General features: G+C 36.0%; 1 protein-coding gene across 9 annotated transcripts in view; it reads left to right on the plus strand.

The window, feature by feature from the left end:
- The first annotated feature begins 2,313 nt into the window (after positions 1-2,313).
- SLC17A1 (solute carrier family 17 member 1) overlaps positions 2,314-14,015 on the plus strand; it is a 226,120-nt gene continuing 214,418 nt past the window's right edge. For 5 of the 9 annotated variants that reach the window (XM_049693682.1, XM_049693687.1, XM_049693685.1 and 2 more), the window contains exons 1-2: positions 2,314-2,814; positions 6,461-6,545. In XM_049693682.1, coding sequence (XP_049549639.1) covers positions 6,518-6,545 — 28 coding nt within the window. In that variant the 5' untranslated portion in view covers positions 2,314-2,814; positions 6,461-6,517. The remainder of the gene's footprint in view (positions 2,815-6,460; positions 6,546-14,015) is intronic. The other 4 variants (XM_049693684.1, XM_049693690.1, XM_049693686.1 and 1 more) reach the window with 2 other exon arrangements.

Consider the following 14,015-nt stretch of genomic DNA (forward strand, 5'->3'; position numbering starts at 1 on the left):
GAACCAGCACTCCTTAAAGTCCAGGTCTGGGAAGAGAAAATGTTTGGGGACGCTAGAATACAATTTGTGCTAGAAAATAAGGAAGCTAACCGAGATCATTAGGGTCATGTCATAAGGACATAGAAGCCAGCTTGAAGGGACCCTTGCTGGCCACAGAGGAGACAATCTGAGAATCAAAATAGAGTAAGGACTGTGATGGATTGAAACACATCAAATTCCATGAGGTCATAATTTTACTTGGTCATCTTTGCTAAGGCACTAAATTATTATTCTGGAATTTTATAAAGTATTTATCCTGACTTTCCTATTAAATCTGTATTTAAGGGTAACCAAATATTTGATTAGGTATATTTCCTGTTTTGTAGAAAATTCCAGCTCATAAATGAAGGCATGATAGAATTACAAAATCACCATTTTGCAACTTCTAATGAAATGACAGTTCTAGGTAACATTAACAACAGCTAAAATCACAGGTGAAAGGTTAAGTACTTTATTAGTGGATAAGTCAGAGAATATCTGAACCCCCTGATCAGTCTTACTAAAAGTGAGACAACCTGCTATGGTGAAAACATCCAGCACCCCTACGAAGTACTCATGTCCTGAATCTAACCAAGTCTCTCTATATACTTAGTAGTTCCCAGGATGTAAGGGAATAAAGAAATACATCAAATGACACAGGAAGCAATTAGCCAAATCAATTATGAGAGTCATTCTGCAAATGACTCTTGTATTATTGTTGTTTTAAATAACAGCAAGTAGAAAAGAGGGGGAGGAATTGTTAGGAAATTAAAGAGAGCCGAGAGCCATAACAATTAAGTGTCATATGTGGATCTTGTTTGGATCTTCATTTAAATAAATCAAGTATAAATGGATAACCTTGAAGCAATTAGGAAAATTTTCATAATGACTGGATATTAGATGATATTAAGGAGTTATTGTTTATTTATTAGATATGCTGATGGCATGTTACGTTTTCAAAAGTCCTAATGAACTATGTAGTCATGCTGTACTTTTTGCAGGAGTAATGACATGATATAATACAGAAAACAACCTTTGGGTATATGGAAACTCGAATGGCCAATTATTGAAAATTGTGGAAACTGGTTAAGGGGTACATGGTTATATTAGACTGGTCTACCTTTTTTTTTTATGTTTGAAACTTTCCATAATAAAACGTTAAACATAAAAACTTAATAAGGAAAACACAGAATCCAGATGTGGAAGCCAGAAGTAATTTCAAAGGGTATGACAGAGCAGTGTCAAGCTTTGGGGCCAGCAAATAGAATGATGGTTCCCTCTTGGGTAATCAGTACCTAGAACTGGGGATATTGACACCAGATAGGAAGGTTGTTTGCTTAAAACGTGGACATTAAACAGCTGCTGACCTGGGACTTTCAATCAATAAAAGGGCCCCTTCCCAGAAAATGTCAGAAGTTGCCAGCCTTCGTGTCAGACAGGACAAACAGCACAAACATCCTGGAATAGCCAGATGAAAATCAGCAGAACCTAGACTTCAGAAAAAGAAAACAAAATCCAGCTGTATATGACAAGACATCAAAGTCTCTTGGGCAAATGGGTTAAGGTTTTCAACATTTTAAAAAACTTTTTATTGGAGTCTAGTTGATTTACAATGTTGTGTTATTTTCAGGTGTACAACAAAGTGAATCAGTTATACATATACATATATCCACTTTTTAAAGATTCTTTTCCCATACAGTTCATTACAGAGTATTGAGTAGAGTTCCCCGTGCTATACAGTAGGTCCTTATTAGATATCTATGTTATATATAGTAGCGAGTATAGGTCAATCCCAGTCTCCCAATTTATCCCTCACCCCCTTACCCCCTGGTAACCATAAATTTGTTTTCTACATCTGTGACTCTACTTCTGTTTCAACATTTCTTGAGAGAGAAAATAACTTGTTTAATTTATAGAGCATCTTCTATGTGCCAAACATTTATTGGGCACTTTAAAAGCACACTAAAAAAAATTTAAATGCTTAAGTATGTAAGAAACTATAGTGCACAATTTTTTATTTAAGGGTTTAGATGTCCCTATCTGCTCAGTAGTTTGCCTTCAAAGGGTTCCAAGGTAAAATGCTCCCAAATACTGCTATAGATAGGAGGCTGAACCAGCAGAACTTACAGTCAATGCAGGAGAAGCCACAAGGGAATTCATACTCTTCAGAGGACACAACTCAATAAAATGTACCTCATTCTGAGTAGCTTGAATATTAAACAGATGTGACCTTTGGAAGAGATGACAAAAGGAGTGTGGGGGGAGGAGGGATGAGATGGAGGGAGAGGAAGGGAAGAGGAAAAGAGAGGAGAGGCAGAAGGGAAAGGAGGGAAGAAGGAAGGATGGAAAGGAGGGAGGGAAGAAGGGGGAAAAAGCCAATAGGTCATTTATAAGGCATTTAGAAAGCCATAGCGTGCCTGTCAAAATAGTTCTGTACACACAGAACCATCCTCAATAGAAAAATCCTGGAAATTCTTATGGGGCAGGCAGGTTCTACTTCCTGGTAGGGACAGAGACTGGTGGTGTCTGTCTGTCATGGTCATGAAATTATTGGCAAATTTCTAGGAGGTTTCCGGTCCATTGGATGACTTTAAGACTTGCACTCCTCCCCTGAAGATTCAAGGCAAGAATGTAAGTGAAGTTAAAAATTAAGTTTTCAGCTTTGACCTAGGGAGATCAAAAGATATGAAGAATTTAAATGGCTGAAATTAGCAAATCCTGTAATTCAGTATTTTTAAAAGTTGAGAGGAAAGTCTGCACAGGGGAAGAAGGAATCGCTTTTCTGTCCTGAATCAGGTTAGTGACTATACGCTTATCTACTATTCATTAAATGAAATTTACAATTAATTAATTCCCCAGGAGGATTAATCAGGAGGGCTCCTTTGTTAGAGATCTGATCAAAGGTATTTAGCAATCTGGGGAAATCTGGGGGGAAAATATGTATTTTCGCAAGTTTTTCGCAAGGGAAAGAAAAAAAATTTGTAGGGATGAATGTGAGCTGGAAGTTACGTGGATAGACAAGGAAAGAGAAGTGTGTATTGTGGTGGATGGTGCTTGTGTATTTGTGAGTGGTGTGTATGTGGTGGAGAGTACATGTGTGTTCATGATGTATGTGATGGTGGTGGTGGTGTGTATGTGTACTGAAAAAAACAGCAGCTAGACATTCCAATGTGTAATAATGGTAGTTGACAAACTGCTCATTTAAATACACTTTGCAAATCCAATCTTAGGAATTTTAAGTGTCTTTTGAGCATCTGCTGTCATATATGCTGATATGGTCAAAACTCTTTTGTTTGATTCACCCACTTTTCTGAACTTCCTACCAACAAAGGCAGACCTGGCAGCAGGAGTCCTTTTGTCCAAGGTAGTAGGGAGAATGATTTGCCTCTCCTTATAAGGGTGCTATTAAAAAGCAGATCTTTAACTCTATGAAGATATAAGAAAAATAAAGGAATTTATTTTACCTTTAATTCCTTTTCTGACATCTTTCCTTTCTTTTTGTACATCCAAGTTTCTGACCTTTAGCAATCTCCTTCTGTCTGAAAAACTTCTTTTCATATTCCCTGCAGGGTAGGTTTCCTGACAATAAATTCCCTCAGGTTTTTTGTGTTTCTTAGTCTTTATTTCTCTTTCACTTTTTTTTAAAAATTCATTCACATTCTTGCATGTAGCTCAAGTTTCTTTTTTTTTTTCCAACATCTTTATTGGAGTATAATTGCTTTACAGTGTTGTGTTAGTTTCTGCTGTATGACAAAGTGAATCAGCTATATGTATACGTATATCCCCATATCCCCTCCCTCTTGCATCTCCCTCCGAACCTCCCTATCCCACCCCTCTAGGTGGTCACACAGCACCGAGCTGATCTTCCTTTTTTCAGAACCTTTTTTTTTTAAATTTTAGATTCCATATATATGTGTTAGCATATGGTATTTTCTTTCTCTTTCTGACTTACTTCACTCTGTATGACAGACTCTGAGTCCATCCACCTCACTACAAATAATTCAATTTCATTTCTTTTTATGGCTGAGTAACATTCCATTGTATATATGTGCCACATCTTCTTCTTCTTTTTTTTAAGATCTTTATTGGAGTATAATTGCCTTACAATGGTGTGTTAGTTCCTGTGTTATAACAAAGTGAATCCGCTGTACATATACATATGTTCCCATATCTCTTCCCGCTTGCATCTCCCTCTGTCCCAACCTCCCTATCCCACCCCTCTAGGTGGTCACAGAGCACCGAACTGATCTCCCTGTGCTATGTAACTGCTTCCCACTAGCTATCTATTTTATGTTTGGTAGTGTATATATGTCCATGCCACTCTCTCACTTTATCACAACTTACCCTTCCCCCTCCCCGTATCCTCAAGTCCATTCTCTAGTAGGTCTGTGTCTTTATTCCCGTCTTGCCCCTAGATTCTTCATGACCTTTTTTTTTCTTAATTTCCATACATATATGTGTTAGCATACAGCATTTGTTTTTCTCTTTCTGACTTACTTCATTCTGTATGACAGACTCTAGGTCCATCTACCTCACTACAAATAACTCAATTGCGTTTCTTTTTATGGCTGAGTAATATTCCACTGTATATATGTGCCACATCTTCTTTATCCATTCATCTGTTGATGGACACTTAGGTTGCTTCCATGTCCTGGCTATTGTAAATAGTGCTGCAATGAACATTGTGATACATGACTCTTTTTGAATTATGGTTTTCTCAGGGTTTATGCCCAGTAGTGGGATTGCTAGGTCATATGGTAGTTCTATTTTTAGTTTTTTAAGGAACCTCCATACTGTTCTCCATAGTGGCTGTATCAATTTACATTCCCACCAACAGTGCAACAGGGTTCCCTTTTCTCCATAGTCTCTCCAGCATTGATTGTTTGTAGATTTTTTGATGATGGCCATTCTGACCACTGTGAGGTGATACCTCACTGCAGTTTTGATTTGCATTTCTCTAATGATTAGTGATGTTGAGCATCCTTTCATGTGTTTGTTGGCAATCTGTATATCTTCTTTGGAGAAATGTCTATTTAGGTCTTCTGTCCATTTTTGGATTGAGTTGTTTGTTTTTTTGATATTGAGCTGCATGTTCTGCTTGTAAATTTTGGAGATTAACTCTTTGTCAGTTGCTTCATTTGAAAATATTTTCTCCCTTCTGAGGTTATCTTTTGTCTTGTTTACAGTTTCCTTTGCTGTGCAAAAGCTTTGAAGTTTCATTAGGTCCCATTTGTTTATTTTTGTTTTTATTTCCATTCCTCTAGGAGGTGGGTCAAAAAGGATCTTGCTGTGATTTGTCATAGAATGTTCTGCCTATGTTTTCCTCTAAGAGTTTTATAGTATCTGGCCTTATATCTAGATTTTAAATCCATTTTGAGTTTATTTTTGTGTATGGTGTTAGGGAGTGTTCTAATTTCATTCTTTTACATGTGGCTGTCTGGTTTTCCCAGCACCACTTATTGAAGGGGCTGTCTTTTCTCCACTGTATATTCTTGCCTCCTTTATCAAAGATAAGGTGACCATATATGCGTGGGTTTATCTCTGGGCTTTCTATCCTGTTCCATTGATCTATATTTGTTTCTGTGCCAGTACCATACTGTCTTGATTACTGTAGCTTTGTAGTATAGTCTGAAGTCTGGTAGCCTGATTCCTCGAGCTCCGTTTTTCTTTCTCAAAATTGCTTTGGCTATTCAGGGTCTTTTGTTTCCATACAAATTGTGAAATATTTTGTTCTAGTTCTGTGAAAAATGCCATTGGTAGTTTGATAGGGATTGCATTCAATCTGTAGATTGCTTTGGGTAGTATAGTCATTTTCACAGTGTTGATTCTTCCAATCCAAGAACATGGTATATCTCTCCATCTATTTGTATCATCTTTAATTTCTTTCATCAGTGTCTTATAGTTTTATGCATACAGGTCTTTTGTCTCCCTAGGTAGGTTTATTCCTAGGTATTTTATTGCAATGGTAAATGGGAGTGTTTTCTTAATTTCACTTTCAGATTTTCATCATTAGTGTATAGGAATGCAAGAGATTTCTGTGCATTAATTTTGTATCCTGCTGCTTTACCAAATTCACTGATTATCTCTAGTAGTTTTCTGGTAGCAGCTTTAGGATTCTCTATGTATAGTATCATATCATCTGCAAACAGTGACAGTTTTACTTCTTTTTCACTTTTGAGGGATATCTTCACTGGATTTAGAATTATAGTTTGGCAGGATCTGTTTGTTTTCTATAGTTTTCAGGTTTTCTCTATATTTAGTAATCAACAAATATATCATAAAAATGAAATGTGAAAGCAAGAACGTGATAGAGTTGAAAGGGTACTGGTATGACAAAGCAAATTTCCCTTGGATTAATGTTTTAAATCAGAGAGGAGTGTAGGTGAATTTTGCTCAGTTCCTCCCTGAGTTATGCTGACATCAGTGTGTTTTGCACTTGCAGTGGATAGAGAACAAACCCTTCAGCAAGAAGAGAAGCAACCGGAACACCCTTATGTAAATGGATAACCAGGTCCCTCCCAGGAAAGGTAGAAATTATTCTCTGCTCTGTCACATAGGTTTTCTCCTTCTCAAATATGACACCATAGATTCCATGTGAGAGGCTTTTGTCCATAAAAGTATGTATGGGGTCTTAGAAATGTTCAGGAAAGGAGGTGAAAGGAAAAAAAAAAAAGAGTCCTGCTATGGTTTTCCATTAGAAAAATCCTAAATAAAAAAATCCTTGTATCTAGATTGTTCACACTTTGTTATTTTGATTCTTATACACTTGTCAGTTTATCACTTGGTGCAGAATATCAGAAAGAGGTGCACTATTTTGGTTTTATCTCAAGGAGAAAGAGACAGATCCATGGATGCAAGTGAGGCAGGATGAATGTTCTTGAGTCACTGCACCCTTGTATATCAACAGGTGGATATTTACAGAATATTTTTTTAGATTAACTGTTTATCTCAAACAGGGCAGGGGAAAAACAATAAGGAATTACTGCTATCAGATTAGTGTTAGGTCCATGTCATAGTGGACAAAATTCTAGGAGAGAGGGTGGGCAACAGATTACATACTCTTTCAATTTATATAAATGTTAGTGGGCTATTAAATTTTATATTTCTTGTATCAATTTTGATATTTTTATATTGTTCCTTTGAATTTGAATCTATATTCAAATTTATACATGAACATATAAAAGATAGAAACATGTATAAGACATAAGCATATATACATATATATATATATATAATTGATTCCTGCCTTTATGCTTAACATTTCCTCCCTTTTAGGTTCTTTGGGTTTGTCCCTTTGTTCATTTTCCAAGTCTTTGAGTTCTCTCTTCTTTTCTGATAAATATGTTTAGGAGTGTACAATTTGCTCTAACTTTCCATGAGTTTGACATGTAGTGTCTTACTGTTACTCGGTCCCAAGCACTTTAGAACACCCCTTGTGACTTTTTTTTTTTTTACATCTTTATTGGAGTATAATTGCTTTACAATGGTTTGATTTTTAGATTTTTAAATTTTTTATTGAAGTGTAGTTGATTTACAATGTTGTGCTGATTTCTGCTGTACAGCAAAGTGACTCAATTATACACATATATATATTACACATAAATATACACATATATATATATTCCTTTTCTATATTCTTTTCTAATTTCCTATGATTTCTTTAATTCAAGACTTAGTTAGAAGTAAAGCATGTTCTTCCTGGAGCAACGTAGAGGAAAACAAAACACAAAAGGGCACCCCTAAGTGACCATGACAAGCCCTCCTCCATACATGGTGAGGATTAGGTTGTTTAGAAAGCTTTGGAGCAAGTCATCTTGGTGTATGTGTATACACGCGTGGTTTGAGATGTTTTTCAGATGACCCAAGGCCAGTGAGTTTAAAATGAAAGGAAGGGCTCGGTAATGATTAAATTTCTGAGGCATTCTTTTCTTCCTTCTGCTCAGTTCCAAGGTTCAAACAGGGCAAAAATTTTTGCCTGTCTCCCTGGAAAGTTAGGAGGCAGTGTATTTACCCTTCACTGCCTCAGTAAGTCTTTGGCATCTAAACGTTTAGGGAAGGGGTCTCTTACTAGACCTTCCCACTGCCGGGACTTTGGTGTCTGACTCCTGTTGTCCCCATTCCCTGGGAATCCAGAAAAACCCCTGAGATCAAATGTCTTCAGGGTAAAATCTTCCTTCAACGATCAGTTTATGCCCTGAAGACTGTCTTCACAAAATCTTTGGCCTGAATATCTCATCTTTCCTGCCAGATCATCCACACTTTCAATGAAATGTTATTTTAAATATATTTTATCTAATATTCTTATCTGTTTACAAAGGGAATCAGTCCAGAAAACTTATTTTCCGGGCACTAATGTTTCTCTTTTCACTTAATATATCTAAATAGTAACCCACATTTGTACCTAAAGAGCTTCCTCATCATTTTTTAGAGTTGCATATGAATTTGGTATGAATATATTATAATTTATTTAATTATTGATTTATCTAATTTGTTTAAAATCTTTTACTGTTTCAAACAATTCTTCAAAAATGGATAATGATATAAAATTCAATTCAGTGAGATTACTGAAAAAATATTTATGCAACTAAATAAAATAGCCTCAAAATATAAAAGCAAAATTAACAGTACATTAAAAAGATACAAAAATCCTAATAAAATATTAGCAAAACAAATTGAAGAATTTATAAAAACATTTTTAAAAATCATGAACACTAAGTCCAGCTTAACCTAGGAAAGGAAGAATAGTTTTATATTAGAAAGTAGATAACTGTCATTCAACACAAATTAAAGAGAAAAACTGTATGATGATCTCAATAGACATACAAAAAATATCTTTATGAAATTAACATTCATTCCCAATGAACACTATTAGGTAACTAGGAATATGTAATGGACAGAACTCTAAGATGGTCCCTTTGCATTCTTGGGTGGAACCAAAGTGCAAAGGACAAAGCAGAGATCTCAGAGGACAGGGCCAAGAGCCACAGGGATTATCCCCAGGCCTTGAGAAAGATCCAGCATTTGTCTAGCTGAACTTCAAAACTCTTATGGATCAATGACTCCTTTTTACTCTCCATTTTTACCCTTTGGAACTAGAATGTCTGTATCAGTTATTCTGTGCCTGTCCCACCACTGTACAGTGGAAGTTTTGGAGACATGTAACTTGTGTCCTTAGTTTCACAAGTCCACAGATAGTTACTGCACCGAGGGTGGTTTACTTTTAGAAGCCTCATCCACACCTGTTTTAGATGATTTGGATCATGAGATTTTGGAAATTTGAGCTAATGAGATTTTGATGAGGCTTTGGACTTGAGCTGATGCTATAATGAGATGAGACCTTTAGGAACCTTGGGAATGGGGTATGTTTTGCATAAGGGATGAACATGGATCTTCCAGGACCAGATGGTGAACTGAAGTAGGTAGAAATCTAAGCCTGCCCACAAGATCCTGGCCCCTGGTATACATACACCTTCCTCCAGTTTTTGAAGCAAACGCTAACCTAGGTGCTGCTTGAAGGGATTTTGCAGATCTAATCATGGTCGCTAATCAGCTGATCTTAAAATAGGGAAATTATCCAGGTAGGACAGATCTAATCATGAGAGCTCTTTAACTCTGGGTCTAGAGGTCAGAGAGCAGTTAGAGAGGTTCAAAGCATGAGAGGGATTCAATAAAAGATTTACAATAGCCCAGAGATGGAAACAACCTAAGTGCCCATCATCGGATGAATGGATAAAGAAGATGTGGCACATATATACAATGGAATATTACTCAGCCATAAAAAGAAATGAAATTGAGCTATTTGTAATGAGGTGGATGGACCTAGAGTCTGTCATACAGAGTGAAGTAAGTCAGAAAGAGAAAGACAAATACCGTATGCTAACACATATATATGGAATTAAAAACATAATGTCATGAAGAACCTAGGGGTAAGACAGGAATAAAGACACAGACCTACTGAAGAACGGACTTGAGGATATGGGGAGGGAAAGGGTGAGCTGTGACAAAGCGAGAGAGAGACATGGACATATAAACACTAACAAACGTAAGGTAGGTAGCTAGTGGGAAGCAGCCGCATAGCACAGGGATATCAGCTCGGTGCTTTGTGACAGCCTGGAGGGGTGGGATAGGGAGGGTGGGAGGGAGGGAGACGCAAGAGGGAAGAGATATGGGAACATATATATATGTATAACTGATTCACTTTGTTATAAAGCAGAAACTAACACACCATTGTAAAGCAATTATACCCCAATAAAGATGTTAAAAAAAAAAAGATGTGCTGTTAGTGTAAAATGCCTATCAGATTTCAAAGACTGAGTAGTAAAATAATAAAAAATTGAAAAAAATTAAAAAAAGAGAGATTCTACCCTGCTGGCTTTGGGGATGGAGTGGGCCATGTGAGAAGGAATGTACACAGCCTCTTAAAACTAGCAGCTCTTAGCTGACAGCCAGCAGGAAAATGGCAACATTTGTACTACAACCATGGAAAACTGAATTCTTCCAATAGCATGAATGAGCTTGGAAATAGATCCTTCCTTAGAACCCATGTTGGCTGATCCCTTGCTATTGGCCTTTGAGACCAGGAGTGGAATATCCAACCACATCATGCTAAAACTTCTGACCTACAGAACTATGAGCTAATAAATATGTGTTGTTTTAAGCCATCATGTTTGTGAAATTTTTTTGCACAGGAAAGCTAGCTGGATATAACGTCAATATTTAAAAGTCAAATTTATTTCTTTATACCAACCACAGACAATTTAAAAATATAACCTTCATCGGGTTGTAACAATGTAGGTTCACTCCTCTTTTCTTTCAGGCTGGCCAACAAATGTGCTTTTGGATCTATGCCAATCTGACATGTCATTGTAGTTTCTCTCTCTACACAAATGTTTTTTGGTGTGTGTGGGGCCGTTATTCTGCTTGCCACACATCCCATAACAGTTATTTGAGTTATAACAAGTTCAACCCACAATAAAAAATTCTACTTAATTTAAGTTATAATTTTATTTCTAGAAATCTAATTGGCACAAACTTTTCTGGAACATATTTATAACTTAGACATTAAACCACATAATTTCCTACAGATATTTTTCTTCCTTCCTTCCTTTCTTCCCTCCTTCTGTCCTTTCTTATTTTGTACTTCCTTAACCCATTTTTTGTACCACCCCCCTCACCGCTGGCAACCACTAATCTGTTCTCTGTATATACGAGCTTGATTTCTTTTTTTTTAAGATTCCACATATAAAAGAGATCATACAGTATTTGTCTTTCTCTGTCTGACCTATTTAACTTAGTGTTAATGTCCTTGAGGTCATCCATGTTGTCCCAAATGGCAAGATTTCATTCTTTTTAAATAAAAACACTAATTCAAAAAGATACATGTACCCAATGTTCATAGCAGCGTTATTTACAATCACAAAGATATGGAGGCAAACTAAGTGCCCATCAACAGATGAATGGATAAAGAAGATGTAGTATATATGTACAATGGAATATTATTCATCCATTAAAAACTCAAATTCTGCCATTTGTAACAACATGGATGGACCTAAAGGGTATTATGCTTAGTGAAATAAGTCAGACAAAGACAAATATTCTATATTACCATTTATATATGGAATCTAAAGAATAAAACAAATTAATGAATATAACAAAACAGAAACAGACTCACAGATATAGAGAACAAACTGGTGGTTACGCAGTGGGAAGAGGGAAGGGGGGAAGAGGCCAGATAGTGTTAGGAGATTAAGAGATACAAACTACCATGTACAAAATAAGCAACAAGGATATATTGTACAGTACAAGGAAGTATAGCCATTGTTTTGTAAAAACTTTAAAAGGAGTATAATTTTAAAATATTGAATTACTGTGATGTATACCTGAAACTAAAATAATATTATAAATCAACTATACTTCAATTAAAAGAATTTTATTCTTTTTTAAGGCTTAATAATCTTCCATCATATATATAACCACATTTTCTTTATCTATTCATCCATCAGTAGATACTTAGGTTGTTTCCATATCTTGGTTATTGTAAACAATGCTGCAATATACATGGGGGTATAGATACATTTTCAAGTTAGTGTTTTCATTTTCCTTAAATAAGTACCCAGAAATGGAATTGCTGGATCATACAGTAGTTTTTTTTTTCTTTTCTGTAATTTAATTTTAATATTTAATTTAATTTAATTTTTTTAATACAGCAGGTTCTTATTAGTTATCTGTTTTATACATATTAGTGTATACATGTCAATCCCAATCTCCCAATTCATCCCACCACCACCACCACCCCACCTTCCATGTTCCCTCCTTGTGTCCATACATTTGTTCTCTACATCTTTGTCTCTATTTCTTCCTTGCAAACCAGTCCATCTGTATCATTTTTCTAGATTCCACATATATGTGTTAATGTACAATATTTTTTATTCTCTTTCTGACTTCACTCTGTATGACAGTGTCTAGGTCCATCCACGTCTCTATAAATGACCAAATTTCATTCCTTTTTATGACTGAGTAATATTCCATTGTATATATGTAACACATCTTCTTTATCCATCTGTCTGTCAGTGGGCATTTAGGTTGCTTCCATGACCTGACTATTGTAAATAGTGCTGCGGTGAACATTGGGGTGCATGTGTCTTTTTGAATTGTGGTTTTCTCTGGGTATATACCCAGTAGTGGGATTGTTGGGTCATATGGTAATTCTATTTTTAGTTTTTTAAAGAACTTCCATACTGTTCTCCATAGTGGCTGTATCATTTACATTCCCACCGACAGTGCAAGAGGGTTCCCTTTTCTGCACAACCTCTCCAGCATTTTATTGTTTGTAGAGTTTTTGTTGTTGGCCATTCTGACTGGTGTGAGGTGATACCTCATTGTAGTTTTGATTTGCATTTCTCCAATAATTAGTGATGTTGAGCAGCTTTTCATGTGCCTCTTGGTCATCTGTATGTCTTCTTTGGAGAAATGTCTATTTAGGTCTTCTGCCCATTTTTTGACTGGGTTTTTTTTTAATATTGAGCTGCATGAGCTGTTTATATATTTTGGAGATTAATCCTTTATCCTTTGATTCATTTGCAAATATTTTCTCCCATTCGGAGGGTTGTCTTTTTGTCCTGTTTCTAGTTTCCTTTGCTGTACAGTAGCTTTTAGTTTCATTAGGTCCCATTTTTAAATTTTTGTTTTTATTTCCATTACTCTAGGAGGTGGATCAAAAAAGATCTTGCTGTGATTTATGTCAAAGAGTGTTCTTCCCATGTTTTCCTCTAATTTTATAGTGTCCAGTCTTACATTTAGGTCTTTAATCCATTTTGAGTTTATTTTTGTGTACGGTGTTATGGAGTATTCTAATTTCATTCTTTTATATTTGGCTGTCCAGTTTTCCCAGCACCACTTACTGAAGAGATTGTCTTTTCTCCATTGTATATCCTTGCCTCCTTTATCATAGATTAGTTGAACATAGGTGCGTGGATTTATCTCTAGGCTTTCTATCCTGTTCCATTAATCTATATTTCTGTTTTTGTGCCAGTACCATATTGTCTCGATTACTGTAGCTTTGTAGTATAGTCTGAAGTCAGGGAGTCTGATTCCTCCAGCTCCGTTTTTTCCCCACAGGATTGCTTTGGCTATTCAGGGTCTTTTTTGTCTTCATACAAATTTTAAGATTTTTTGCTCTAGTTCTGTAAAAAAAAAAAAAAATGCCATTGGTACTTTGATAAGGATTGCGTTGAATCTTTAGATTGCTTTGGGTAGTATAATCATTTTCACAATATTGATTCTTCCAATGCAAGAACATGGTATATCTCTCCATCTGTTTCTGTCATCTGATTTCTTTCATCAGTGTCGTATAGTTTTCAGAGTACAGGTCTTTTACCTCCTTAGGTAGGTTTTTTCCTAGGTATTTTATCCTTTTTGTTTCAGTGGTGAATGGGATTGTTTTTTGTTTTTTCTTTTCTTTTTTTTTTTTTTGCGGTACGTGGGCCTCTCACTGCCGT

The sequence above is a fragment of the Orcinus orca genome, chromosome 10, assembly GCF_937001465.1.
Source record: "Orcinus orca chromosome 10, mOrcOrc1.1, whole genome shotgun sequence".
In the NCBI taxonomy this organism is placed as follows: Eukaryota; Metazoa; Chordata; class Mammalia; order Artiodactyla; family Delphinidae; genus Orcinus; species Orcinus orca.